The 27,434-nt window shown below is 40.4% G+C and overlaps 2 protein-coding genes across 2 annotated transcripts in view; one reads left to right on the forward strand and one right to left on the reverse strand.

Moving 5' to 3' along the window:
- Positions 1–356: 356 nt before the first annotated feature.
- LOC100709916 (calpain-5) overlaps positions 357–27,434 on the reverse strand; it is a 30,036-nt gene continuing 2,958 nt past the window's right edge. The window contains exons 2-13 of the mRNA XM_003456406.5: positions 21,482–21,641; positions 15,017–15,148; positions 6,113–6,321; positions 4,842–5,034; positions 4,577–4,770; positions 4,405–4,482; positions 4,116–4,311; positions 3,903–4,025; positions 3,559–3,755; positions 3,111–3,232; positions 2,678–2,814; positions 357–2,597 (exon numbers count right to left, since the gene is read on the reverse strand). Coding sequence (XP_003456454.1) covers positions 2,421–2,597; positions 2,678–2,814; positions 3,111–3,232; positions 3,559–3,755; positions 3,903–4,025; positions 4,116–4,311; positions 4,405–4,482; positions 4,577–4,770; positions 4,842–5,034; positions 6,113–6,321; positions 15,017–15,148; positions 21,482–21,637 — 1,914 coding nt within the window. The 5' untranslated portion in view covers positions 21,638–21,641 and the 3' untranslated portion in view covers positions 357–2,420. The remainder of the gene's footprint in view (positions 2,598–2,677; positions 2,815–3,110; positions 3,233–3,558; positions 3,756–3,902; positions 4,026–4,115; positions 4,312–4,404; positions 4,483–4,576; positions 4,771–4,841; positions 5,035–6,112; positions 6,322–15,016; positions 15,149–21,481; positions 21,642–27,434) is intronic.
- On the forward strand, positions 6,362–10,203 carry ompa (olfactory marker protein a). The gene is made up of 2 exons (XM_003456382.5): positions 6,362–7,641; positions 8,696–10,203. The coding sequence occupies exons 1-2, from the start codon at positions 7,336–7,338 to the stop codon at positions 9,125–9,127; spliced, it is 738 nt and encodes a 245-aa protein (XP_003456430.4). The 5' UTR covers positions 6,362–7,335; the 3' UTR covers positions 9,128–10,203.

A 27,434-nucleotide genomic window follows, 5' to 3' on the forward strand; every position in this document is an offset into this window, starting at 1 on the left:
GATATTAGAAAGGGTACCGATGCTTGTTTCCGTTATTATGGGTCATTAAATGAGAGCAGGTGTGGCTGTGATTTATCCCATGACACAAAAACAGGGTTTTATTTCTAAACTGAGATTTGGAGCTGCAGGTTTTGAACAGTGATCAGTTATTTTAACCTTCTTTTACACGATAATTTGTTTTTTTGTAGAGATACATATAGAGAGTTTAAATGTAGTTTGAGGACATGTGCAGTACTCTGTAAACTGGCTTTTGCGAGTGTGATGATCAGTGAGTTTGACGTGAGGCTGTGGGATTTTTATGAAGCATAACTTTAGTGCAGTGCCTCCATCAAAGCACAAAAAAGGGAAAGTTTTTAAAAAGTAAACTTTATTTAAAACGACCATCAGACACTGCAAGACTTGAACATAAGACAGAAACAAAGCTTCTTACAGGCCTGATTACATCAGACTGAACAGCACTGACTGAGAAACGGACTGACTGTAATCAAAGATGGACATAACCCCGTTTGTGGAGGTGAGAAACAGGATATCAGACGTGCAACTGAATTTCATTGTCTGTCGTGAAACCAGAATAATCGAGCTGTTCATCTACTCAAAGCTCTCCTTTTATCTTGTTATAAATTGAACACACCCCTTTCCTTTGAAGTGGTATGCTCCATAAAAGCTTAAACTCACTCAGCTTACTTTAAGATGATGGCGAGAGAGCCAACGGTCAACAAGGTCATTCCCTACCAAATGACTCCGTGCCCCCTTCACCTCCTTTTCATTTCACTTGCGTTCATCTGGATTTGATTTGTAAAAGTACACAAATCCGATGTCAAGAAGTGCACGTTTGTTGATAACTAATCATCTTGGAGGACAGTCTTGGTGTCAGACACTACACGATGACTGTAGGCCAGTAATACAAATACAAGTAATAGAAAGTTTGACTATGTGGACTACACCCAGAGTAAAGGGTGTAGAAAGTCCTTGACCAAAGTTTACCACGGGAACCCAGATCTTCAGTCATGTTCAAAAATTAAGATTAAAGGCCAAAGTAATTGTGATTATGACTTCTGCAGTAATCAGAAAGCTTACTACACCGTGTTTATTCTGAGTTTTGTTTGTAATACTGGCCGTAAATCACAAAATAAACAAATAACTGGCACCATGAACTCAAGCAGGGCTGCATTCTTACAAGAGAGTTGCTGCTCTCTGCTGGCCATTAGAAAGAATGCAGCTTCACCTTTCATCTTTATATACAGCTGTCCCCTCCCTCAGTGGTCTCAGCGGGTTTATGAGCACACAGCTCATCCACAGGTCTACACACATCAAGTCAAAGATGGACAAAGTGGTCATTTTAGTGTTACTGAGTGATCTACACTCACTGAGCACTTTAATAACAAAACCTAAAAATACTGAGCTGAACTTCCAGAACCTTCTGAGACCTTGCTCTCCAACTCAGGGCTGCGATAACTAAGAAGGCATTATAACGAAGTGCAAAGCGAGCACTGAGATTAAATCGAATCTATAATAAAACATGACAAAAAAATCTTTATTATATTTAACTAAGATTAAAGTGACTCTGGGACAGTTTTACAAAGAGAAGACTGAAGGTGGCACAAACCAGCCGCGGGTGTAGGCAACTAGATAATCTCATGCATCACACGTCTGAACACGTCTGCTGTCTGGATATTTTACAGACTGCTGGTACAAATAATGAAGTGGCAGATTTTAAAAATCTTTGGCTTGTTTCTGACATGAATAACAAACATGGAGTCTGTGTCAGGGTGGCACGTAAACAGTATTAGCTTCATAACGAGCCAGAGCACGCGACCAGAGTTCACCTCGGCCGTCAGGAATGAACATGTGAAAATAAAAGATAAAACACATTAAACTGTCGATTAAAAACTGAGACAGAGGAGCTGCTGACAGAATGTTAAATCTGGGAGAGAAAAAAAGAAAACCTGTGAAAGTGTAAACAAATTTTTTACAATCAAACTCTTTGACGTTTTCAGTTTCCATAGACTGTATGTGAAAGATGGCAGCAGCCACAGCGATATTATCCGTTGGTTTGCTATGTCTGGTTTCTGAAGCTTCGAGTTGAAACTTTTTGAAAATATTTTTGGTCACCGTTAGATTCCAAAAATTCCCTGCTGTGGTTTTTTCATGAAGGAAGCAAAAGAAGGAAAGATGTGGGGAATTCACGAGGATTTAAAGGAAATTAGAGTTTTCTCTGCTGCCTGTTTCAAGGACTACAACATCCTTAAAATGGACTACAAAAATGCAGGCTGTGTAGGTGAGATCATGCTGCTGAGAAATATCATTTCGTTAGCTGCATCCATCTTTTACTTACAGTCTATGGATACACCCAGCGTAGGTGCTCTGTGAGACATTTCTGGGTGTTGTGGAACTTCAGAAATGTTTCCCGGCTCCAAATCTTAGATACCGGTGAGTATTGAGCTCGTCAATATCGCAACAGTGACGGTACCAGAGAGGTCGTTGTCACGGCGATCGCCCTTGTCCTTCAGGTGGAACGTTTTCTTTATTTCTCCTTGTTCGGCGGGCAGCGTCACCTGACCCAGGAAGGAGTCCTTCAGCACGTTGTTGTTGTAGATCTGAGAGACACAGAGAGACAGAAGGTCAGCGCTTTAAATGTACACACACACACACACACACGCTTCTGTGTGTCACAAACCTCAATGCTGATTGGCTGGTTGGCTTTCTTCCTGTAGAAGAGCCCCTTGGTGTCGAAGACGGGACTGCACGTGTTTTTATAGACCGGCGAGCAGACCTTCTGTCCTTCGCAGCGAATGATCACGTAAGGATCCGATGCTGGAGAGACACAGTTGAGTTATCAACACTTCAGTGGACACTTGATGTTTCAATTTACAGATGTCCCCTAAACGCATCACACACAGGTCTCACCACACCTTAAACATTTATTTATAACAGGACTTCAAAAGCTGATTACTCATCAGGCCGTGATCTGGGGTAAAAGTCTAATGCCCCAAATCGTTCTCACAAAGCCAAACAAACATGCCCGAGTGGATCACGGTGGTTACGTCCATCTTTTACATACAGTCTTTAAGGTGTAAGGCAGGTTTCCTGTGAAGAACAGAAACATTTACCTCCGTCTGAGTCCTGTGCAGCGAGTCCGTCGGCCTGCAGTATGTGGACCTGAGTGACCAGAGAGGGATAACCACACATCCCCGACCAGCAGGTCTTCCGGGGCTCGTCCACAGTCAGCTCCCTGCAGGACAGACAGGAAGATCCGTTTCTGTGGTTCAGTGTTTAAATGTGCAGCGCTGAGTACACACAGTATGATAATTAATGCTTTCATGTTTTGTTGTTTTCATAAAGTCTTTATTGGCTGTGTGTCTGAACTGAGAGGAAGCCCAAAGATCTCCTCTCACTCTCAGTTCCCAGCATTTCTGATGGATTTAATGGAAAATAAAAGTTTATTATCCCCTGAAACTGCAGCAGGAAGAGCGTCCGCCATCTTTACTGTTCGCCTACATTAGTAGAAACAGAAGGACGTTTCTGAAAATGGCGAGCTAAACCACGTGTGCCACGTACTTGCAGTCTGAGGTGACATCGGTGAAGACGCGGAGCAGGAAGTCTCCCTCCAGGCCAGGGTCGAAGGTCGTGGGTATGATGACGTAGCGGCCCTCTTTGAGGTCGATGCGCAGGAACACAGACCTCGAGTTAATGTAGATGCTGCCGCCAGCCTTCTGCTGGGTCACGTGCATTCGGTAAGTCCTGTTTAACTCCACCTGAACAGGAAGCAGCACAAGTTTTCACTCCAGTTTGAGCTTTTCACTTTAAATTACTGAATTCAATACAGCCGTCCTTTAATCAGGTCTTTAACTACAAACGACCTGGAGATTTTATTATTTTAACAACGCCCATGAATATCTGACCTTGTGTATGTCGAAGCCGATCGCCAGGTTTTCTCCTCGCCCGCCTCTCAGAGTGGCCCTGCGGTCCTTCTGCTGCAGACAGATCAGCACCTCGTCCTCCGGCTTCTTCACGTCAAACACGTACTGCGACCACAGAAATGAAGCACACTGTCACGCAAACAGTGACAGAGAGAGAGGACGAATTTTACCTGAAACTCTGGACAAATGGGACACCTGCGGGTTCTGGAGGAAGGAGTGCTTGTTGTTGGCGCAGCCCCCAGCTCGGTTGAGCAGCGGGTCATCGTGGCGGTGCCAGGAGCCCCGCATCACCGCCTCCTCCCAGGTCTTGTGTAAACTCAGGTAGGATGTGTTGATGAGACGACACAGGATGAGGTCTGTGAAGTTGGCGATGAAATCATCAAATGTCATCCTGCAGGAGGAGGAGAGGAAGGACTCGCATGATTTACTGTGAGATAAATTTTAAAAAAGAGCCACCAGGGGGCTGCGCAGCACTAAAACTCACCAGAACTCTCCATCGTCCTCCACAGTGACGCCCATCTTCTCCCGCTCACTCTTACTGACCTTCTGCCACTCTTCAGAGCTGCAAACAGGCACAAACGCTTTATCTGTATCATCTGTATCACACCTCAGATCTCAGCAAGACAACCTGTTTAAAGGATTTCTCTCTTCCTCACCTGTCGCTCCATGGCCCGTTCCACTCTCTCTTCCCCCAGGGGTTCCTCATGCGGATCATGTCGAGTTTGTCTGACCTGAAGTAGGCCAGCAGGCCGTGGCCCAGCCTCACCTTTCGGACATCCGTCACAGCGTAGGCGTGGCCCTTGACCAGGCCGCAGTCCAGCCTGGCCTCCATGTCCGCTTGAGTGGTCGCCTGGAACGACACGTCGGGAAGATGAATGAATTCGTTCGGCTGGCGCAGGTTTGCATTTGACGTGTCCTTACCCGGATCGAGCAGCTGATGAGGCCTCCTCTGTTATGAACCTTCAGGACTCTCTCGAACAGCTCGTGCTGCTTCTCTTCGTCTTGTTTGTACCCATTTTCTATCAAATCCATCGGCTCAGACACGCCTCCCGTGAAATCCACGAGAGCGTCGGCCGTGTTGCCCCCATCCAGAGCTTCGTAGCACCCGTACATCCTGGAAAACACACAAACATTTACATTTATTTTTCCTAGTCTAAACAAATGTTTGAGTCTCACTCTGCTTTTCAAGTAACTATCTAGGTTTACAACACAGAGTCAGGGATTCATGCCATCATTTTTACTGCTAATTAAACATAATTACAGGGGGTAAAATGTACATTTAATCAATTGGATGTTAATATCTTGAAATGTTAAACTAGGATCACATCAGCACCTGTTTGAATTTCACTGTTAAAATGAGAAAAAAGATCTGCTGCGGACTCAACAACACCGAGTTTAAGGGAAAAATGTCAGTCAGAGTTAAAAATCTGAGCCCGCATATTTCATTTCTAAAAAAACAGAATGAAACTTTATACTGGACTCACTCTGCTCCTTCCCGGACTCAATTCATTAATCCTCCTTTATCGTATGCTGCCTTTGTGTGGCTCCTCAGCCCATTTTCATCTGAAAAGGGCTGTTTTAGCTCCTCCCCCTTCAAACTAACCTTTTTCTGATTGGCTGCCCCTTGTAAACAGAAGGTTTGATCACTTGTAAGACATGGACGTAGTTTCCGAGTGGGGAAAATGAAGCCACTGTGGAGGTGGCTTAAACCTGCGTTCTATCTGAAGTCCACCAGATGGCCACATGTGCAAAGAGACTTCCTGTCCTATGTTAGTTTGCGGGAACACTTTCCTCCAGAGTTTAACGTGTTAGTCCTTATTTTGGGACAAACTCACCTGAATTAAACTTGTCTGAATTAAACCTTAAGCATGTTTTGTATGTTTCAGAAAAAAAAATCATCCAATCAGAGTTCTTAAAATTCTTCCATGTACCGTGTTTTTGGTTCTGAGCTGAATTACTTGAATTTTGGTTCTTTTTTTTAATGTGACTGGAGAGCCTTGGTTCAGTTTCTAATGCCTTTGTGTATTCTGGAGTCATTTCTTCAACATGAGTTTCCTTAAGTGTTTTTTTTCTTTCCACAGCTGAAAATTATTTAAGTGATTTTATTTCATCCCGCCTCTTCGTATCCTCTGTGTTTTTATTACCTGCATTAATGCCGCTGTTTTCAGTTACTGATCTGAGGAAGTGCTTACTTGGCGTAGGCCTTCTCCACCAGCGCGCTCCAGAACTCGTTGCTGTCGTTGGAGTGGCAGTACACCAGCTGTCCATTCACTGTGGGGAGCCGGTCATCGATCACTACGTCCACCCACTCTCCGAACCGCCAGAAGCGGAAGTGGAAGATCCCGGCGTAGGAGTTCGGTTTGTCTTTGTCCCACTCCTGATCCTTCCAGTCAGGAATCACCTTCGGAAAAAAACAAAAAAACCCAAAGAAAACACGGTCATCACCTCACTCGACCTCAATCATACCCAAAGGAAACACCACGACCGCAGCACAAAGGTGCGACTGACCATCGCTGCTTACAGCGTTATTTATTTTACAGGTGATGTCCTTCAAGGCTGTTTTAAATGTAAGCCACATGTTAAATAAACAGTATGTGGACATAACGAGTGTTTACGACCATAAAACGTGTTCAGGTGCAGACAGGGAGCGATTGTGGATTCTAACTCATGGAAAATATATTTTTTCATCTTCACTTTCTATTAAACAAACAATGTAGATAAATACAACAGCTCCACACTCCGAACACGTACAGAAAATAAAGATTGAAACAAACGATTTCCACTCGTTTCCCATTAATGACATTCAGCGTCTTTGATTAACAAAAGCAACTCAGGATTAAAGTTTTTAACGAGCAAACGTCATCCATCCACATCCTGCGCTGAAATCCCAGCTGACAACACGTTGACATAATCCACGCGCACACACACACTCCCCAGTGAAGTGAGTGATATAAATAAATAAGCGATCCATTGAGCTAAGACGAGCCGGGCTCCCAGAAGCCCTCAGGAAACTCCCAGCGTTCCCTGTCATACGTCAGCAGCACTTCCTGTTGCTTAGCACCTTCACACATCACCTGCCTGCTGAACACCTTAAAAAAAAAAAAGACCTCAAAAAGTATTTTCAAACACTTTGTACAGTCGGCAGAGAAAAATCAATCTACAGAAAATGCTCTCAGCTGTTCTGTGTTAGCTTCAGCGTTCATGTCAACTATAAACTGCTTTATAAACACCTGACGTGTGTGATTCTGCAGAAATGTCCAGTTTCTGCAGGAACGTCTGATTCAGGCTGGAGGACTGAAATAACCCGAGCAGGGCTGGCTGCACAACCAGACGACTAACGAATGTGACCGTTACTGTCACAATAATCAGCTGTTTGCATCGATCTCATCTCCTCTGCCCCCTCTTGATAATCAATATGTCCCAACCAAACTACCCAGTTGGCTCCGGGGAGATGGGACAAAATGAGAAACTGGTACACTGTGATGGAAACTGTTGGGAAGGGAGGAGGGGGAGAAGAGCCTATGAGAATAGAGTGAGAGAAGAAAAGAGGCTGAGACTAAAAACTCCATCAGAGCTTCATCTCTCACAGCATCCATCCACACAGGCAGGCAGGCTCTCTCCTTATCCCAGGAATAAAACCTCAGAGATGGACGCTGATGAGGCCAAATCTCCCTCCAACACCATTGTGCTGGAGTTCAAAGAAGACACCGCGCTGACAGAGGTGAGGTTTTTACTTCTCAACTTCAGATGCAGAACAGAAGAGTCTGTCGGCACAATATGTGTGGATGCAAATTCCAGAATAAAGTGCAACTGGATCAGAGCAGTTATAGTTTTTAATGTTTCTTTCATATAAAGTTTCATTTTCTGTGTAACTTTAGCTCTTTTTAATTATTATAATGTGGCGGGACAAAATTTAAAAGGTCAAGTGTGTGATGGTAACAAAGATGCACTAAAGTCCCATCAGACTGACGTGTGGTCACTCAGCTGTGTGGCTGTCACAGTGGAGGTGATCAGCTTTTATGACTGAGTTCAAATGTATCATACAGACAGAGGAGTGGGCTAGCTGCACTGCACAGACCAATATTCTGCCCCATTAGTGCCAAGTGACAGACTAACAACACTAGGACGTGACTGAGTGAGGCTGATGGATAGTTTGCCAGACTGAACTTCACAAACTGAAACTCCTCAAACAGCACAACAGGACATATCTTTTGGGGAATTCCATTAAATATGCTCCAAAAGGCACAGCTGAGAGGTCCAGTTCGGTGCGTGTGTTCATTAGCAGATGTGTAACAATCAGCTGTAACAGTCTGTGTCGGCATGCCTGCCAGTCAAAGCAGCCACACTAACTTTACAGTCAAAAAGAATTTTTTTAGAAAACGGAGCAGCAGTGCCTGTGATACTTCATCTATCATCTCTTCTGTGGAGTTGCACAAAATATTTTTAAAAAAAATCTGATAATAGTTGATAAAACTGCAGACTCATAATTTTAATTTTATAGGTATGAACGGCACTTTGTATAAAACACACCAGAGAGCACATCATCCGTTTGTGCCATCCACCTGCTTTTCTTTTATAAACACTGCTTCTTCTCACACAAACGCACAAACCTTTGAGCCTCACCACCTTCCCTTCATTGTGTGTTTTATCACAGCACAGGTATGCTGAGCGCAACGTAAAACAACGGCAGTCAGAGACTGATACCGGCACCCAGACTGAAAATTCCCTCCAAACCAAACATGAACTGAATTCCTGTGTTCTTCTTTCCTGTGCAGATGATGCGCCTTCGCGTGTCCTCCCTGCAGCGGTCAGGGCAGAAGCGTCAGGACGGCGAGCGTCTGCTTCTGCCCTACGAGGCCGTGTATCGGCTGGACTTCGCCATCCAGGAGCTGAACTTCTCCCGCTGGTATTTCTCCCTCTCCGGCTACGGCCGCGTCACCATCACCGGTATTTGCCAGCATTGGACCCCCGACCTCACCAACCTGATGACCCGGCAGCTGCTGGAGCCCATTGGAACATTTTGGCGTAATGCCGGCGACCCCGAAGATTCGCAGCTCAAGTGCCTGGAGGCGGACATGCAGGAATTCGGCGAAAGGATTGCAGAGCTCGCCAAAGTCAGGAAGGTCATGTACTTCCTGCTTGCTTTCAAGGATGGGGCCGAGGCGGCGAATCTCAACTGCTCGATCGAGTTCACAACAGAGAAATGACTTTTATTTAGTGCCAGTAGAATCCTGATAGAGTCCAGAAGAAGCCTTTAAAATTTCTATTCTATCAGCCATTATTTTACTGTTGATTAGAAAAACCTGACAACTCCTTTTCAACCAATCAGAGATAGATGAGCTTAAATATTCTCCCTCAAACTAGTTAAACAGTTACTCTCTTTCTATCGTTGAGTGTAAGTAAAACGTCTGTTTGATTTTTTTAACAGTAAAAGTTACATAAACACCAAAACAGGTTTTACAGCAAGTATTTCAACACAAAAGCAACATTTTTTGTGAAAATAAAACCTGAAATGAACACAATGACAAGAGAAAGAAAACATAATGCTTTGAATTAACACTTAATATGCTTTTATATATGTTGGTGCTAATTAAAGGGACAGTTCACCCCAATGGATGCAGTCCGGTTTCTCTATTTCACAGACATAAGATCCATTTGTGAGTGTTTAAAAAATGACTACATTAGAAAATTACAGAAGATATCCAAGCAAGATGATGAGCCTGGCATCAAATTATAGGTACAAAGAAAACTTTTCATATGTTTTAACTGGTTTGAAGCCCACATGGTGATATGATCCTTGAAAGTGACTGAAAATGGACTCTCCAAGCATTCTCCAGTAAACAATCAGGAACACTCAGTGTATCAATGCTGGTTTCTGTTACAATGTATCACATCTGTGAAGTTTTGCTATTGAAACTATGCTAAATACAATGTTACTGATGCTCGCAGGTGGTTATCAAATATCTACTAGATTATTAAATTAGGTTTCATATAATAAATATTGACACTTTTTAGAACCTTTAAAGTTTTCTGAAATTATTTACCTTTGAAGAAAAACACCCAAAACAAACAAAAACAACAACTTGTGATCAGCTGACTGTTTTAACAACATGTCGATTACTTTGTTTTGTGACTGTTGACTTGCTGCAGTTGTTGTTTGGTTGTTTCTTATTTATTTCATTGTTTCTAGGAGTATAGATAACCAAATATTTCCACTGCATGCCTGCTGATAGAAACAGAGATCAATGGTGTGACGCAGATTAAATAACCACTGAAAGCCGTGTGTGTGTTCTCATTGGTGCTGGTTTTTATTGGTGTTACTGAGCAGGAAAGAGGGGAGGTAACGAGGGTGGGGACAGTCGTACACAGTGAGGATGTAAGGAAGCAACAGTGGAGGAACTTAAACGTAGTTACAGCACTTCAGAAAGACATCTACTGTAATGAAATGTATTCCCCAGTGCTTTGCAATTCATTATTGTACATGTAAATGTTATTAACAAATGATCAGACAAAGGAAGGGTTGTTGTTGTTTATAATTTAAACACTCTTCAGATAAAGCTCCAGAGTGTGATTAAAGTGGTGGGTGGGCTCTTTAGTTTTTAGAAAGAAGCCAAATGAGTCTAATTATAGATTAAATGCCGTGTTGAGGCTGTCATTTTCAGCATAACGTGGATGTTAAAATTAAATTACTCACAATAATTATTTTATCTGAGCTGAGCACCAAATTAGATAAAAAGTCTGAGAAATCAGAAAGAAACTCAGAGTAAAGGTCATGTAGTTGACAGATAAAAAATAAAACTGGTTTTTGAGTTTTCCAATTAGCATTGACATGTCTACGAGGAAGGCTTTAGAGAAGTAAAACTCTGCCCATGACTTTATTCAGCGTCAGAAACCTAACTGAAACAGAGCTTTTAGATCAGCGAGGACTCACAGGGATTGTGCACTGACCGCATTACTGGAAACTCAGGCCATGGTCAGCAGGATTTTCCCTGAGAGTCTACTAATGTAAGCACAATGGGTCATAGTTAGAACAAAGACTGTTTACATGTTACACTCTAGATTTTCCTGTTTGGCCGCTTGATAAACAAACTATTTTTAAGTTTCCATCAGGTCATTTCCTGTTTTATTTTGTTATCGTGGGTACTTGTCTGTTCCTGCCGGCTTTACTTCCTCACTTCTTGATAATTGCTCCGCCCTCATTAGTGTTTTCTGCGTTTAGTTTCTCTTTGCTCGCTACCAGATCGAGCTGTGCTGCTTGTCAGGACTAGTCGAGCTTTCTAGGAATTGCTTTGGGTTCTTGTAGTCGTTCGCCTGAACCTCATTTAGATTGTTTGTCACACCATCTTCGTCCGATGTGTGACCACTACACATTTTTGGACTTTTAGACTGTCACCTTCCTCCACGTTTGCTAAAAAAGTAAATTAAACCTACTTATAATTGATCAGAAATAATCTTTATTACAGTTCTGCTGATTTTCCTACAAGTTTTAATTTCTTAAAAAAACAAAACAAAACACCTGCATGTCTATACATTCACCATTATAACAGTATATTTAATTGTTTTAAAAGGTTAGAGGTCTGTGTTGTAACTTATTATCTGATCCTGCTTCCCCCTCTCTCTGTGTTTCTCTGTGTTTTGAATGAATGGAAACCGATTGGGAAAAACTCCAGCATGTCTTGGTTTGCTCTACAGTATCTGGTCTTGGCTTACAATAGTTCCCACTGTGGTTCCACTCAAACTTTCCACATTACTCAAACAGCAATAAAATGATGGGGGCTTTCTCTCCAACAATTCCAACAACAAGAGCTGGGAGAAGCTTGTAAGTGCATTTGAGTCGAGTTGTTTTTCCTTTTGACAGTTCTGACTTTTCCTTTACATTCCTCATAACCACTGTAATCTTTGAATCACAAGGAAAAAGCACCCTTTTAACTGGACATTGTAGAAGATAACTCAAACATTTTGTCCCTCTGGATTCACTCATTTGAAAAATAACGGCAGCTACTTTTAAAAAAATGTCCCAATCTTCCAGGATGAACATTTCCAGCTAAGAAAAATGACAGTTTTATCTCAAGAGTTCAACCTCTGCATTTAGGTTCAAAACGTTTCGCTCTTACTTCCTGTTTCTGATTAAAGAGAAATCAAGTTGAACAACTTTAAAGCTTCTTCATCTTATTTTTACTTTTAAAAAAGTGCAATTTATAATCACAACATAGGAAAAATTGTACCATAGCAAACAGATTGAAGAAATGTCCTCTTTTTAAAAAACAGAAGCACAACTGATAAATATGATCCTTTTTCTTTATGTACTATTTTGTGCAAATTCTGTAGCCGGAGAACAGAGTTGTGTAAATAGTGCCAGGAGTCCATCCAGGTCGTGTGGCTGAAACTACAACAAAACTCTGGAAAAGAGTCTATTTGCCTGTTTTGGCCCTTTTGTCCACTTGGTGAAAGAGTCTCTAGGAGTATTAAGCTAAGCTGTTAAAGTTACTCTTCATTCTCAGCCCCTCCCCTCCTTTATTTATTTTTTAAATCCTTAACATGTCTTATAGGATTTCAACATTAAGGAGAAAGAACTGAAACGGACTGTGGCTGTTAGCTCCCGGAAGCAAAGGTGTTATTGGAGAATCGGTCTCAACAGGCAAATCATCAGAAAGTGAAAATAAATCAGTTCAATCAAACACAAAGAAGGAAATGTTGTTTCAGGTTTAACCAGCTAGCGTCAGTCTTAGATTTGGCAATATTTAATAGTTCCCAAACTAAGACCTTAACTTTATTAATTATAAATGTTCTATTTATGTTGTGTTACTGAAACACTTCCACGCTCTCTGTGCAACACAAACACATCATTTCACACAACAGTAACTGTTGTACAAGCGTCCGTGTGCTTTGCTGTCGTCACCACAGAAGCTGTTTTGTTTGTTTTCGGACCTTTGAAGGGTGTCAAGACAACTGGGTGCTCCACAGAGGCAACTACACCTAAAACAGACTTCAGTTTCCCTCCAGTTGATGGAAAACTAGGAAGCTGAGGGGAGGCCCTTGGAGAGCAGAGAGGAAGGAGGAGGCAGCAAGTTACACATGTTTTTCATGTGTAACAAAGTGCTGACTTAATGGGAAAAAGAATAAAAGCAGCCTAATTAAATACTTTTCGAACAGCGGTGATCTTTCCCTCTAAGCAGCAGAAAGTAAACACACTTTATATCTCAATATTTAAGGCAAAAATTTTTATTTTAAGCATGTGGCTAATTTATTCTGTCTCCAACCCACAGTAAATCTGTTCATCAGTTTATACTGCCATCTTGTGGACAACAGATGTTACTTCCATTGGTGACCTCTGACACCAAAGGCTGCATGCAGTTGGATTTTTTTAGCATTTATTAGCAGGAAGCTCCAAAAGGTATAGATGGATCTGCATGTGAGTATTACCAAAGATGGGGTTTGATCCAGATCTCCATCCTGGAATATATTTGGAAGGAATCTTTATCACAAGATGGTTTGAGATTGGGCGTATTAGATCAAATCTTTGGAAAGTATCCGATTAGTTTAATTCCCAAAAGGAGAAATCAGCTTGATGTTCTCAAAAATATCAGAAACTATCAGTATATCCCAGAGCGGAGAGACGTGTGCAGTCCTGTTCGTGTGCTCAGTAAACCGGTGATAATACAACAGCAGAGGATATTTGTGTGGTCGTGGATATAAAACTAAGACAGGAGACATGAACTGAAGATATGATCTGCTCTCATGAGCACAGTTTCATCTGGAGATGTAATCTTTAATCGATTAGTTCATGAAACATCGCTTCCCTCGTCTCTTATTTCATAAACATTATTTATGTGGACAGCACTTAATCGCTCATCTTAGACCGTTTCACGTTTTCGGACTTTTAGACCTACATTAAGCCAGATTTTCCCCAGTTTGAATGATGAGTATGTTAGTCAGCAGGAGCAGCCTTAGTCTTATCAGCTCTTTCCTCTTCAAGAAGACTCAGTTCATGCCTGGTGTGGTGGTTTCAGTTTCAGAGAACTTCCATTAGCAGCTAATCGATAAGAAAAATCACTCAGATTACACAAAGTGCTGCTTAAACACAACTAAAGGCGACACACCCACTCACAATAATCTTACAAGCTTCTCCACACATGTCCACGCCTACCAACACACACACACACACACACACACACACACACACACACACACACACACACACTTATCAGCCAGTAGTAAGTAGAGCCCCCTTCTCTCAGTTCAGCTCAGATAACATGAAAAACATAATCAAAGTGATAAACTGTCGAAATAAATTCAATTCAGTTATTATCATTTTTTCCTTTTTCCCTCTATTTTTATTATACATTACAATAATTAATGTTTATTTATTTACTTTTACTTTATTTTGTTTTTATATGCACTTACCTAATCACCAAACACATTTTTTCCTTCAAAATTCGCTGAATTTTCAATCGATTTTAAAATACTCTGATATGCTACAAATTGTAAAAGTGCATTAATGATACAGGACACTTAAAACTGCATGTTTTTATACCGAGACGTTCATGTCAGGCCTCGTATCCAACCACAACAGCTTTACAACGTGTTTAAAATGAATATTAATATTTCTGCAGCTGCTTTTTTTGTGCGTTTTGCTGTAAAAACTAACAGGATCATTTTATGACTCAGGATGGTGTCAGAAAGGAGCATGCTGTCTTCACAGCCTCACGACGTGCTCGACGATGCACCACAGGAAATCATTCCTACCTGTAACACCTGGATCACCCTCACTCACTGTTTAGTTTCACACACACTGCGGTTTATATTTTTCTATATTTCACACTCACACTTGAGCACCTTTAACAAATTCCCCTTTGGATTAATAAATGTCTCACTTCTGGATTATTATTATTTGTTGTTACAACAGTTTAGGCCTTCATTTAAAAGCCCTCTAGAAAAGCCCCGTGTCTCTCACAACAACCATTGCTGCATTTTATCCTGGGAGTTGGATGCCACAGAAGTGTGGGAGCAATGCCTTCTCTTTCCTATAAAGACTTTCCCACCACGTCTATAAAAATCTCTGGAATGAGTGCAGCTTTTGTTCTTCCTTCTCTCACCTTCTGCCATAGTGCTTCTCTGGAGGCCAGACTGGAGCAGGCGGCTACAAACCAGCAGTTTCCCAGCTGACCTTGGTGCAGGTCATGAGCGCTGATGCCGTCCACAAACAGATGGGGGTCACTGGTCAACTCCTGGAACAACAAAGATGAGACAAATCAGTGTTGATAAACTAATTTTCTTCCTTAGAGGTATTACAGGTACTCAAAACTGTAACTGATTACTCATAAAATCTGACCCACAGGCAGCTGTACAGGAACTATCACAGCCACGGTAGAGTTAATACTTATCCTCAACTTCTTATTTACAGGCACAATGAATCCACTTCTAACGGTCTTATAATTTAATCCAGGTTTGAATCCTTTTATACTGTGTATTTTATTGCAGTGTCTCTCTGGAAAACATCAGGCGGATGTGGTCAGGACAGCTGCCAGGTGTGGATGAACGTAAAGAAGGGCGTTACCCAGAGCACTCGGTCAAACATCATAAGGTAAATACAGAGTAAAATCACTCCCCGATTAAGTACAAGTCTCTCCTGAGGGTTCAAAGCCAAACAAACCACAGAGGCAGACTAACGGGACAGCAGCCAAATGATAGAGGTGGGATAAACCACAGCACACGCCCAGGAAGACCACTAACTGTATGTAGAGACAAATGTATACATGGCTACACAAAGTTAGCCTCTCAGGGTCTTATATAGAGTGTAGAAAGTATGTGTACGTGCTGCAGATCTGAGCAGAGCCAGCCCACGGCACATTTGCTAAAAAGTCTGATGTTAAAATAGGAAAACAGGAAGAAAGCTTTACTGTGTGCATTCTCCAAATTAAAGGCCACTATTTTTAGTGCATATAGTCACTATATATGCACAGACAGTAAAGAGCCAGTGTTTCCCTAAGACTGTGTTTGAGATGATGTAAGAGGAGAAAGATGGAGGATGTATGTGTGTGTGCTCTGTGGGACAAGAGATAACAGGACTAATATTCATCTCCATTTCCAGTCAGCTCTCCATCCTGTGGACTGACTGCAGTTTGACTACAGATGGTGGTCCTTGGTCTGCTTTGCAGCCTCAGCATAGATGCATGCAACTCTCCACCTCCTGCAGGTGCTGGGTAGAGATCCAGTCACAGAGAGGTAAGATCCTCTCCAGGAAACAGAGACAGTATAAAAGAGGAACGTCGCTTCTAGGTCTGAAAAGTGAAGCCAGTGCACAAGTGCCTTAAAAAAGCATTCTTTTTAATGGCCACCAGGGGGAGACTCTTCTGGTCCCCAACAAATTTGTTGAGGCGCTGAAGTCGATGCTGAAATGACCCTCAGCTGACTCGCTCTCTCTCTCTGACGTCAGTAAACACGATCATGAGGAGTTTGAGATCATACTAAATAAAGTCTTATGGTCATTTAGTAAATTATGATCATTATTACAGTCAGAGTTTAGAAACCAACAGTTGTGACAGCTTGTTAGCCAATGAGCACGTCCCTCAGATTCACTGCCAGAGCCTGCCTTCCCCTGTCACGCCTGGTTTCAAACACCAAGATAGCGATGCTGAAAATGCTCCATACTCTCATAAAAGGGCACGGTGTGATATCAGGTTCCTTTATTTGTATCCGTAAGTGGATTTAACCTGCAGCAGGTGAGGCATCCATACAAACTCAAAAGAGATAATATCAATAATAATAAAAAAAAAATTCTTTAATGATGAATCTAAAAGTGCTTTTAATACACAGTTAACACTGTTAAATGGTTAATTTCAAATATGAACTTTTCTCTAAACTTAAGAACACTGTGAGAAATTCAAAGAGTGAAAAAATAGTTCCTTCTTCACTTTTGGATCACTGCAGGATACAAAATGTCTCAGGGATCAAAGTCCTCACTTTGATGCTGTAATGCACCACAGCCTCGCCTTTACATGAACTCTGCTGCTCTTCCACTACAGCACGAGCCGTGCTTTAGCTTTTTTCCATTAAGCTGTAAATCTATGACATCATACTGATTTGCCCGAAACATCAACACATATTGGCGTGTACAAAATTATCTGGGCGATGTTCTTCGTCTTAATCAGAAACCTGTATCTCCCCATTCGATCACTGACGCAGACGGAAACATTTCTAATTTACAATTCAAAGATGAACTTTGTCTTAATGGGACCAATCACTAAATAACCTTTGATATGTACGTCGTAACTGCCTTACACAACGACTGCGGCCATCGTTATCTGCATGTCAACATAATATTAACAGGCTCCAACATGCCATGAACCACCTCCTCGCCATCCTTATCATTCCACACACCTCCTCGGCTACATTAACAATAATTTACTTCCACACACAGCGCTTCTTTTCTACTCCACGTGGACTAGAAATGTGAGCAGAAACCTTCAGGTCACTTGCCTTCGTCTGCATCATCTTTTTATAGAAGTTAGCAGTGCAGGAGCCATTTTTGATTCGTGTTTCACCTCTAGCCACCAAACGGTGCTTCTCCATCGTAACCTGGCACTTGTGTATTTATGCATTTACTTCATGCATTCAGGAGAATTAGAGGTAAAATGGTTTACGACCATGTAACATGCAAGATGCTGGACGTCCAAGTGAACTATTCTGATTTTAAACTAATGATTTCTTTTATTTAACTTATTATTAACCTAATTATTACCTCATTAAATGTTAATAATACCTCATCATTAACATTTCTTTAGTTCAAAGCTAAATTGTTAAAAAGAAATTTGGAAAGTGAAGCATGCATCAGTCAATAAGCCTCTCAGTGGCATTTTAAAGACATTAACATATTCACAATGAATAAAGTATGAGAGATCCACATCAGAAATGTTTATGAAAAAACCCTAACCCACTCCCTGAACAAATCAATAATATTGATCAAATGCTTTAAGTGCTCTGTTTAATAATTTAACATGAATAATTAACAGTAAACGCATCCTAAATACAGAGAAATCACTCTTTCATACTCTATATGCACTACAAGCCTAAAGGAAAACAGAAAATTACACATTTAATCAAATAAGACTCAATGAGAAGCACTCAGTGCAGACCAGTGCATTTAGATTTTATGCAGGTCAAGTAAAAATCACAAGACAAGAAATAAATTAATCTTTTGACTCAGCATTACGTGAAAAGCCGAGCACAGATTCTGTACATAGCAGCAGAGCGAGGCTGGAAATCTATTAAGCAACATTACGAGCACGATGTTCAGCCATCATCTGAACTTAAACAGCTGCTGTTCCACTGCATAAAGCTTTCCTAAGCTTCACGAGGCTGACTCAAAGCCTCTGATAAGAAGCACTTTTGCAGTTTAAGGATCCTAAAAAAATTCAACGTGGAATTAAGGCAACATTAGACATTTATCCACCACATTACAAAAATAATAATAGGTCTATAAAAACATTGTTGCTAATTTTTAAATGATCCTTATTATCTCATACTGGACATTGGTGAAGCCCCTGGTGCAGACCACCACCCTGAGATAACGGTAGCCGAGTAAACTTGTATTAAATTGGCTCTAAAAAAATCGTCAGACACTGGGCACACTTAGCTTGATAAAGCTACCTCCTAAATCAGAGCAAGCTAATGGGTCAGTCACACGAGTAAAAACAGGACAGCAGTACTGAATTTTTTCACATTCTGGAGAGCTTGAGCATTTTGAACACTCTCGGTCACTTCTGATCGTAAGGCGATTCCACAGGTTGCCTGATCGGAGTCAACCTTCCTGCAAACAGTCGCAGTGTGACCTGGACTGACTTCAGTCACACAGAGAAGTTGTTGTAGGTTTGCAAATAATTGCTCTCTAGTTTATAAATGCAGACAGATTAAAAACTTATTGTGATCAGTGTGAACGAGTCTTTGTTAACTCGAGGGGGCTCGACTCGGCAACCTTCCTGATCTATAGGAATACAACCAGCTGATGAACAGCTGAGGCCAAATTTGATTAATTGCTGTATTATCAGAAACAGACTGCAAATAATTGCCAACTCGATCCATTTCAATTGCAGACTGATATCCGACCGACTCTGTCCTATGGCAGGTTTTAGCGACGGTGTTTATTTAGCAGCAAAAAAATAACTGATGTGAGATAACTTCATCTTATTGGACAAAGTAGATACTGACAAAGTTTAAATTTGAACTTTGAAGACATAAACTGCTGTTAAAAAAGGAATAAATCACAATATGTGTTACTGCAGTACTCAGCATATTGCAAAAGGTTCAATATCTCAATAATATCGTATGATTGGGTGTTTGGTGATGTCACATGTTACACGAAACAAAAACAGAAATTCAGTTATTCGTGTTTTTCTTTAGCCCTCAGCTCTCCCCTGCAGAGGACAACTTCAGGGGTTATTTCATAAATCTACACCCTCATTGTCAGGTTAATGCACAACTACTTATCCATAAATCACATTTATTTTCTGTAATCCATCCATCTATCTTCTTCTGCCTATATATATATATAAAAAATAATAGTAATGATAATAAAGCCACAAAGACAAATATTAAAATCTTTCCTGTGAGTCACAGTTGTATGTTATATTTAACAGGAATAGCTCAGTCGAAAGCTTCACAGAAGGTGCTTTTTGCTAAGGGTGAGTGTGAAGACGACCAATTGTAAAGCACTTCACACAGGTCACAATACAAAAGTAAATTAAAGTTCCTTTTGTTCAGTAACTACCAGAAACTGGTGTGTGCGTGCGTGTGTGAACACGCGCACACACACAAACACACAACTCCTTGCTGTTGGCTTGAAATTCCATGAATTCCTCTCCCATTCAGCCCCTGTAACCTCTCCTCTCTTTATATGGAGCCTTGTCTCATGATCACCACCGCCATTCCCAGCCTACTTCCTCTCTCCGTCTCCACTGTGAATAAACAGCTGATCCTTCATCTCTGATGTATCACTAACTCTCCACCTTCTTTGAGTTTACTGCAGTCTTCTTTCACACCCTTTAAAAAAAACAACAAAAAAACAAACCTCTTTCTGTCATACAGGCATAAAATAAGAGCTCTACAAAAGATCGCCTGCACGGACGATCATGCAGCTGATCCCACTGAGCTGTAAAAGATGAAAACAAGCAGCAAACACTGAGAACTGCAGTTCCTCTAATGGCCACTTGAGGCTGCCTTCATAAGTGAGTCAGTCCCCATAGACGCCCATGTTAAAATGACCAACTATCCAGCAGAAATAAACATGTTTAACCCTTTAAGACCTACCATAGAACCAAGTCCGCCAGAGCTTATATTATATTTTTACATGCTGTAGTGCCATTTTTGGGAGCATTTCAAGTTGCTATACATCAATACAACCGTTATAGCCCAAATTTTAATAATATGTATGGATTAAGTGCATAGTAATTACATAAATTGCAAAAAAGTGCAATAAACTACAAAAAAATTGAAAAGTTTTTGTTTTTTTAACATATATTTCTAGTTAGAGAAATTTAAGAGGCTTATCCCTCAAAACTGTAAATACAAAAAAGTTGCACAAAATAGTTTCCCACCACAGGAAATTTATTTTGAGTGTCTTCATAGTTTTATTTTTGAGATACACCAATTTTTATATACTGCAGGAAAAACGAAAATAAAAATTATAGTGCAAATTTGCAAAAAAGCAGCATATGCATCAAAATAAACTATTTCCAACAGTGCAAAATAAGTCCAAAGCATCCCAGGAACGACACAGAAAGTCATAAAGTCAAAGATAACTTTTAAAAAACACCAGTACAGGCTCATGAGGCCCTGATGGTAAAAAGACTACATTTCCGCGAAAATGACGTCACTTCCGGTTTCGGGCAGGTCATGGCGGACATGTGAAAGTTCGCGCTGACGTCTATTCCAACCTAGGAAGTGTTATGAACAGCTGATCGGCTCGGCAAAGCGTGTTTCTGGAATATTGTGTTTTTGTTGCTGCAAGCGCTTTTTATGCAGTTTTTGCAAAGCTATATGTGGAAGGAAACTGTGACCTAGGACAAGCTGATGGTATAAGATGTAAGTACAACTCCTCCGGTTTCATATGCAAAAAAAATTATTGCGCTAGCTTAGGTAGTTGCAGTGCTACAGGGATTTAAAAATAGTTACGCAAAACAGAGCGTGCCCGCTCCGACCGGCTTTAAAGGGTTAAAGTGTGTGACTAAAAGCAGCGCTGGCCTCTATGGATAGTTTCCCCTTTTATAACGACTCTGTGGGAGCTTATTCTCTTTTATACCTCATCTCGGAGTTATACGAGCAGCTGCAGCTGATAATTAAAGACACTGAAACAGACCTCACCACTGTGTTTGTTTTCTGGCCTGTTATGTGATACAGACCATCAAAGAAAATATTTTTTTTAAATACTGCTAACCTGACTGATTTTACTTTGCAAAATATCATCTGTCATCATTATTATTATTTTCCACATGTATAAAATGCATATCAGAATAATTGTGCAGCACTACTACTTCCCCTCTCGGTAAAACATTATTTTCACTCACATTTGGCCTTTTCCAGGTGACTCGCCCAATTTGATTTCGCTGGTAGAACAGAGACTGGTCGGAGGCGGGGAACAGAGGGTCTTCAAACAGAGTTCCTTTATGCTGGCACTGCCTCCTCAGAGCAGAGAAAGACTGACCCTCGTACGGCACCGCCATCCCCCTGCAGAGAAACAAAATGAAGCTTTACAACGAAGCACCAACAGCATTTACACGATACATAATTACTGACTCCTCCTCGCTATCAGAGGGCTGTGCTATGAGGAAGGATAAGGGGTTTAATTAGTTAGCCTCCTATGAAGTGTTGTGAAGTTTATCAGCATATGCAAAACATGAACAGACTGGAAAACAGTATCACCATTGCATTCACTTGTAATTATGCCACGTCGTACTGACTCACAGGTTTGCCGCCTTCCCTTGGAGGCTTTGGTCTTACTGACCTTATTCCTCACACACACCCACAGTCTGTATAGTGTGCTGAACCTCTTTATATTGTTCTAATATTACAGTTTTATGTGAAATGACTGTTCACGCCATATGACCATGGAACGGGGAATCGCAGCTTGACTCATCCAGTCAATAAGCGCCTTCACTCACTGCACAGACAGACTGTTGATGTTACAGTAAGTGAGTTCTAATAGTATCAAAAATATATCTGGCTATGTTGAATTTCATTTCAACCACAACACATCAAATGATCTGTCTGAATTTGGAGGTCAGTCTAAAGGAAGAGACTTCACCATACTCGAATTACATGAAGAATATATTTAACATTTGAGGTAAAACCAACGATTTAGCCACTATACAACCCTAAACCAACAGCAGCATGATTAGCATCATGAGTCATGTTTTAGGAGGGTGTGTGAGTGTGCAGAAAGGACTTAGAAAGGATTAGAGGGCTCAAATGTAGAATCCCACAGACAGAATAAACTGATAACTGAGCAAGAGTCAAAAAATAAATCCAAACAACCACGAGGAGCGAAGGGAAACTCGACAAAGTGAAACACAGGAAACAATGCAGAAGGAAAAAAATAATCAGGAAACCAATGGAAGACAGCAGGAAGCTAAATTAACAGAGAACAGAAAGGAAAACTAAACTTCAAAGTAAAAGAGGAAATAAAGAATTCTACAGACAACATTCAGAGATTTCTAAGAAGCCTCAGTGTCTCCTGATCCTGTTCAAGGCCTCAAACTGCACACTGAGCTGTGGATGAGGATTAATAACAAGGGAGTACTTCTTTAAAACTCCTTAAACATGCACCACACACACACACACACACACACACATACACACTCACAAGATAGTCAGATCATCACCAGTCATGTGACAGGATAGCAAACAGAAACTCAGGCGGTCATGTTTGACTACGGATCGGCAGCAAAGTAAATACACGATCAAAGTTTCATGGCTGTGTGAAAGTGTAGTGACATTAAAGCCTGATCTGACCAAAAAAGTCCTAACAGCAGCTTCAGCTTCCTGTCAGATAAATAAAAAGTGAGACAAAAAGAGGAAGGGCTGTGCTTTTGTTTCCCAGGTGGAGAAACCAGAGGCCTGCTGAGTACTAAAGGTATATTTTTATTTTGTTTTCCAGGAATGGGATTGCATCCAGATTCAGAGTGACTCACTGAGGTTAGAGCATGTTTTCTCACACTGATCTACAGAGAAGGACTGACCACAGGACTTCAGCCGAAAGCATTCCTCAATTAAACACTGCATTCATTGCAGGAGAGCTGCAGATGCCACTTAGTACTGTGATGTTCAGATATTCAGGATACATTAAAGGTATATTTTCTTTTTAAAAAGTGACTACCAGGTAAAATAAGTCACTGTGGCAGGGCGTGGTTTGTGGCTCAGCTGCAGGGGAGGGGTGGATCAGTGGGTTCAGGGTGTGGTGTAAGGGGAGGCTGATCAAAACAGGTGCTCTTCAACACCTGGTCATGCCTTCCCCATTTCCATAGGGTGCAAAGCTGTGTGCTTCGGGTCCTTTTTGTGTCACAGTGGTGCCGAAACCCAGGAGCTCATCGACCCGGGACATGGGTCACATCAAACTGTGACAGTCACTTTATTTATAAGGACACTCAAAAACAACTGTGCTGTACAGCTAAAAGAATACAATAAGAAAATCAATAAAACTGAAAACAACATATAAAGTCATTATAACTGAGTCGCATTAAAAGACTCAGAAAAAGAAACAGAGGCTAAACAACACATATAGGCAGGACAATCAGCCTTCAAAACAATGCCACAGTTATGAAAACTGACATGCGTATGTCATGCATGTCTATGCATGAAAATTACTGGACTGACATGAATCTACCTCTGCGCACGATTTTCAGACTCTTCACGGGACTCATCAGGCCCATTTCTAATTATATCACTGTCAATTAAGGCCAATAAACACGGAGATGATGCTGAACAGAGCAGAATAATGAGCGCGTGTGTTTTCCCCAACAAATTAGATTCCTGCTTGGTGGTCTGGTTCAATAAACACAGCCACAGAACGGATTTCCCGAATGATGCAGGAAACACTGAACAAGTGCACGGCCTCCTTTTTAGTTTACTTCCTGTTTTATTTGAAACTTGTCTCCTTTATGCTTTTCCCACTTGATGGAGTATTAGGGCCAGATTAAGAAAAAATATATTATTGACGATTTTGAGAATAAAGTCGAAATTTCGGGATTAAAGTCGTAATTCTACTTTGAGAAAAAACAAGTCACTTTGTAGAAGGTACAGCAAACGTGACACTGTGCCTTGAAACAACAACGTAAATCTCCACATTTTCAACGTTATTTTTGACTTTATTCTAAAAAAACTATGTACAATATTTTTTTTTCTAAATGTAGTCCTAAACTCTGTCGTGCCTTAGCGCCTCTGTCAGGGCCAGCGTTTTATCTTACTCTCCCTCGTTTTTGTTTGTTTTTAAATGAACTATTATTTCACTGGAGTTCATTCGTGTCTCTCAGGAGCTTTTGTTAAACGTCCCCATTTCCTCCCATCATCAGCACACAGAGTCCTCCTGCCAACATTTACTAAGTACAAACTAAACGTGACACACTTATGGATCTGAAATGTTAAAACAACCTAAAATTACTTTGATAAAACTCAAAACACTTTAAATATTTCAGGATTTAAACTGAAGACCTTTATATTCATGTGTACAAAATTACAGTTAAGCCAAGCTCGCATAACGCGTGACAAAAAACAAACAAACAATAAAACGACCAGTAACACAAAAAATATAAAGTTTCAGAAATATAAAAATACTGAACTTCTCCCCAATTTGGGGTAATGAACTCTTTGCTCCGGCTAAGAATGACTTGGGCTTTAAAGAATGGCTTAACAAGGGTGTTGCGAAATTACAGGACTTATATGAGGAATACTCTCTAATGTCATTCAGTGAATTAAGGGCAAAGTTTAATATTCCACAGAAACACTTCTTTAAGTATTTACAACTTAGAAGTTTTATTCTGGCACACTTAAACAACTCAGTGCATCAACCCCCACTCTCCATCCTAGAAACTCATGTTACAAAAAACTGTTTTGGTAAAAGACTGGTGTCCCAGTTTTATAGCATGTTAGTTGAAAACCATAAGGACAACTCTGATGGTAGAAGACGGGAGTGGATTAGTGACTTACAAGAAGATATTTCATCTACTGAATGGAGTAAAATATATTTAAAAGCACACACTCAAACCATTAACACTCGTTTGAGAATGATACAATTTAACTGGATAATGCGAACATATATATCCCCTGTGCAATTGAATAAATTTGATCCTAATATAATTGATCTATGCTATAAGTGTAATAGACATCAGGGTACACTATACCACTGCCTGTGGAAATGTGAAGAGATTCAAAAATTTTGGAGCTCAGTGTTACAATATATCTCTCAGATCACAACTTCCCCTGTACCGCTTTGCCCTAAGTTATGTATTTTAGGCTTGTATCCAGATGACTGTACTCTGTTGTGTGAGGAAAGAAAAATGGTCGATCTTTGTTTGCTACAGGCCAAACGCTGTATTGCATTATGTTGGAAGAATGTTGGTTGCCCCTCCTTTAACCACTGGTTAAACAACTTAACATCGAGTTTAGCTCTTGAGAAACTGACTTATATTGTTAGAAAGAAGGCTTCTGAATTTTACAACATTTGGAAGATATTTCTAGATCTACTGAGGAGTGGGGATTTGGGGGCGGCGGCGGGTGAATAAGATAACTAGAATTGCTGTTGGGAATATACTGTGTAACCTACGTTATGATTTTTTTGTTTTCCTTTGTTTTGTTTTTTAAAATTGTATTTATTTGTATTGTTTGCTATCTTAAATTATTTAATTATTCACTTATTTTGAATTCTTTTAGTATTAACATTTCAATTATTATTACTATTATCATTATTATTATTATTATTATTTTAATACCTGCCATATGTTCATTATTTTTTTGTGTTGGATACTGTTGAAAAAAAACAAACAAAAAAAAAACAAATAAACATATGTTTAAAAAAAAAAATACTGAACTTACATAATTATGAAGTGCATCAGCTGTACTGTGGTACGGCACAATTATTTATTTTAGATATGTACACAGGAAACTTTTAAAAGCTTTTAATCAAAGTGCAAAGTATTCATTGTAAAATTGTTTGTGGGTTAAATGCCATGAATGTAAATAATAACTTTACATTTTTAGATCCTCTAACATGAACTTATTTATTGCTTTTTAAATGCAGGTGAAATTAACCTTTATTACTTGGGTTTTATCTGCAGAGCTTTTAAATTTCAGGAGTGCTTCTACAGAAAACAGCTCATAACATGTCTGAAGGTTGAGAGAAAGTAAGAATAAACCTCAAATGTACGACAGAGTAAAAAGGAACAGCCAGTAAACATTTCTGAAGGAAAGCACGCAGACCCTGAGAGGATCTGAGCGAGCGTCTGTTTAGAAGAAACCACTGTGACCTTCTTCAGCAGCGTTACTGGGAAATGACTCACTGCCCGATGGGAGGAGGGGGACGTGTGATTTTCTGTGTCTCGTATTTACAGCCATTTTTAATAAGTCGTGGCAAATTAGTGGCACCAATAACAGATTGATCACCAATAAGATGGCGTCTCTACTGATTTACATGAACAGTTGATTTACAGTTATTTGACTTGAAGCTGAAAGAAAAAAATGTTTCAATACTGCTTTTGTTTCGGGGGGTCTGTTATTGTTCCTCAAAATGAATGTAGTTATATGTAAAGTTCCTGTTTTGAGGTGGTTTTCCTACGTGACTTCATCCAGTTTATTCAGATTTTATGAAATGTAAAAGTGTTAAAGCGACAGCACGCTGTTTCTAAGAACATTAATATGTAAGGTATGATGATATAAAGCAGAGGTGATGTACGTTTATATCCTGTTACGGTGGCAGACATTCACACTGAAGTGCGGAGTACACACCAGTACAGCTGTGCAATTAAATATGAATTTGATTTACAACCTTGGCTTTCATTGAATATTTATATGAACAGGATAATAAAGATAAATAATTATCGTGCTGCATTTGGTTTTGTAGTAATGCTCTCATTTCATCACATCCTCTTCCTGCTCTTCATTCCCTCCATAAAAATCTCAACCCAGCAGAATTTGAATTAATGGAAATCCTCTTAATTAAAAGAACAGTTTTTCATGTGTGGGATAAATAAATGCACTCTTTTCCAAAGTCTGAGAGTAATCCGGGTAAATAACTGTAATCTCAGTACTGATTGAAATAACCTATTATGATTTCTGCCATAAAGGAGCAACAAAAGTTCAGGCTTTAGATGCTCGGTTTCAGACTGTTTTTCTCCCCTACAGAAGCCCCACCCACCAGCTGTTCACACCTACCCTTTGTTAGTGGCATCCAATCAGAAAAAAGCTGGCTTAAAAATCCTCTAAAATCATCACGTTGATGTCAAAAGAGGAGAAATGTTTATTTACTACCCT

This window comes from Oreochromis niloticus, linkage group LG14 (assembly GCF_001858045.2).
Source record: "Oreochromis niloticus isolate F11D_XX linkage group LG14, O_niloticus_UMD_NMBU, whole genome shotgun sequence".
NCBI classification, from domain to species: Eukaryota; Metazoa; Chordata; class Actinopteri; order Cichliformes; family Cichlidae; genus Oreochromis; species Oreochromis niloticus.